The sequence below is a fragment of the Penaeus monodon genome, chromosome 22 (assembly GCF_015228065.2).
Source record: "Penaeus monodon isolate SGIC_2016 chromosome 22, NSTDA_Pmon_1, whole genome shotgun sequence".
NCBI classification, from domain to species: Eukaryota; Metazoa; Arthropoda; class Malacostraca; order Decapoda; family Penaeidae; genus Penaeus; species Penaeus monodon.
In genome coordinates, this window is record NC_051407.1 from 1,481,499 (window position 1) to 1,481,816 (window position 318).

General features: G+C 39.9%; 1 protein-coding gene across 2 annotated transcripts in view; it reads right to left on the reverse strand.

The window, feature by feature from the left end:
• The window catches only part of LOC119586810, a gene marked incomplete at its 3' end in the record, with an annotated part of 12,765 nt that overhangs the window by 7,156 nt on the left and 5,291 nt on the right, over positions 1 to 318 (reverse strand). For both annotated transcript variants that reach the window (XM_037935535.1, XM_037935534.1), the window contains 1 exon segment: positions 34 to 176. In XM_037935535.1, coding sequence (XP_037791463.1) covers positions 34 to 176 — 143 coding nt within the window.

Below are 318 nucleotides of genomic sequence, written 5' to 3' on the forward strand. Positions count from 1 at the left end.
ACAAAAAGCAACCCAGTGAAAAGCTGTATATACCTCAGAGTGAGTGGCTTTGTGCTGCGAGAGAGTGGACATCTGGCGGAAGGCTTTCCCACACTGATTACACCTGAAGTTCCTCTCGTCAGTGTGGGTAGGTAAGTGCCGCATCAACGTGTATTGGTGCATGAACTCCTTACCACCTACAGAATGGGAGATGACAGTAAATTTAGCTTGTCCATTCTCTACCTGTATTTCTTAAATGATTCAACGCCTTTTAAGGAAAATTGGATGAACACAATTTCAATTTCAGTTCTATAAATATAAAAAATTCATATTATACAA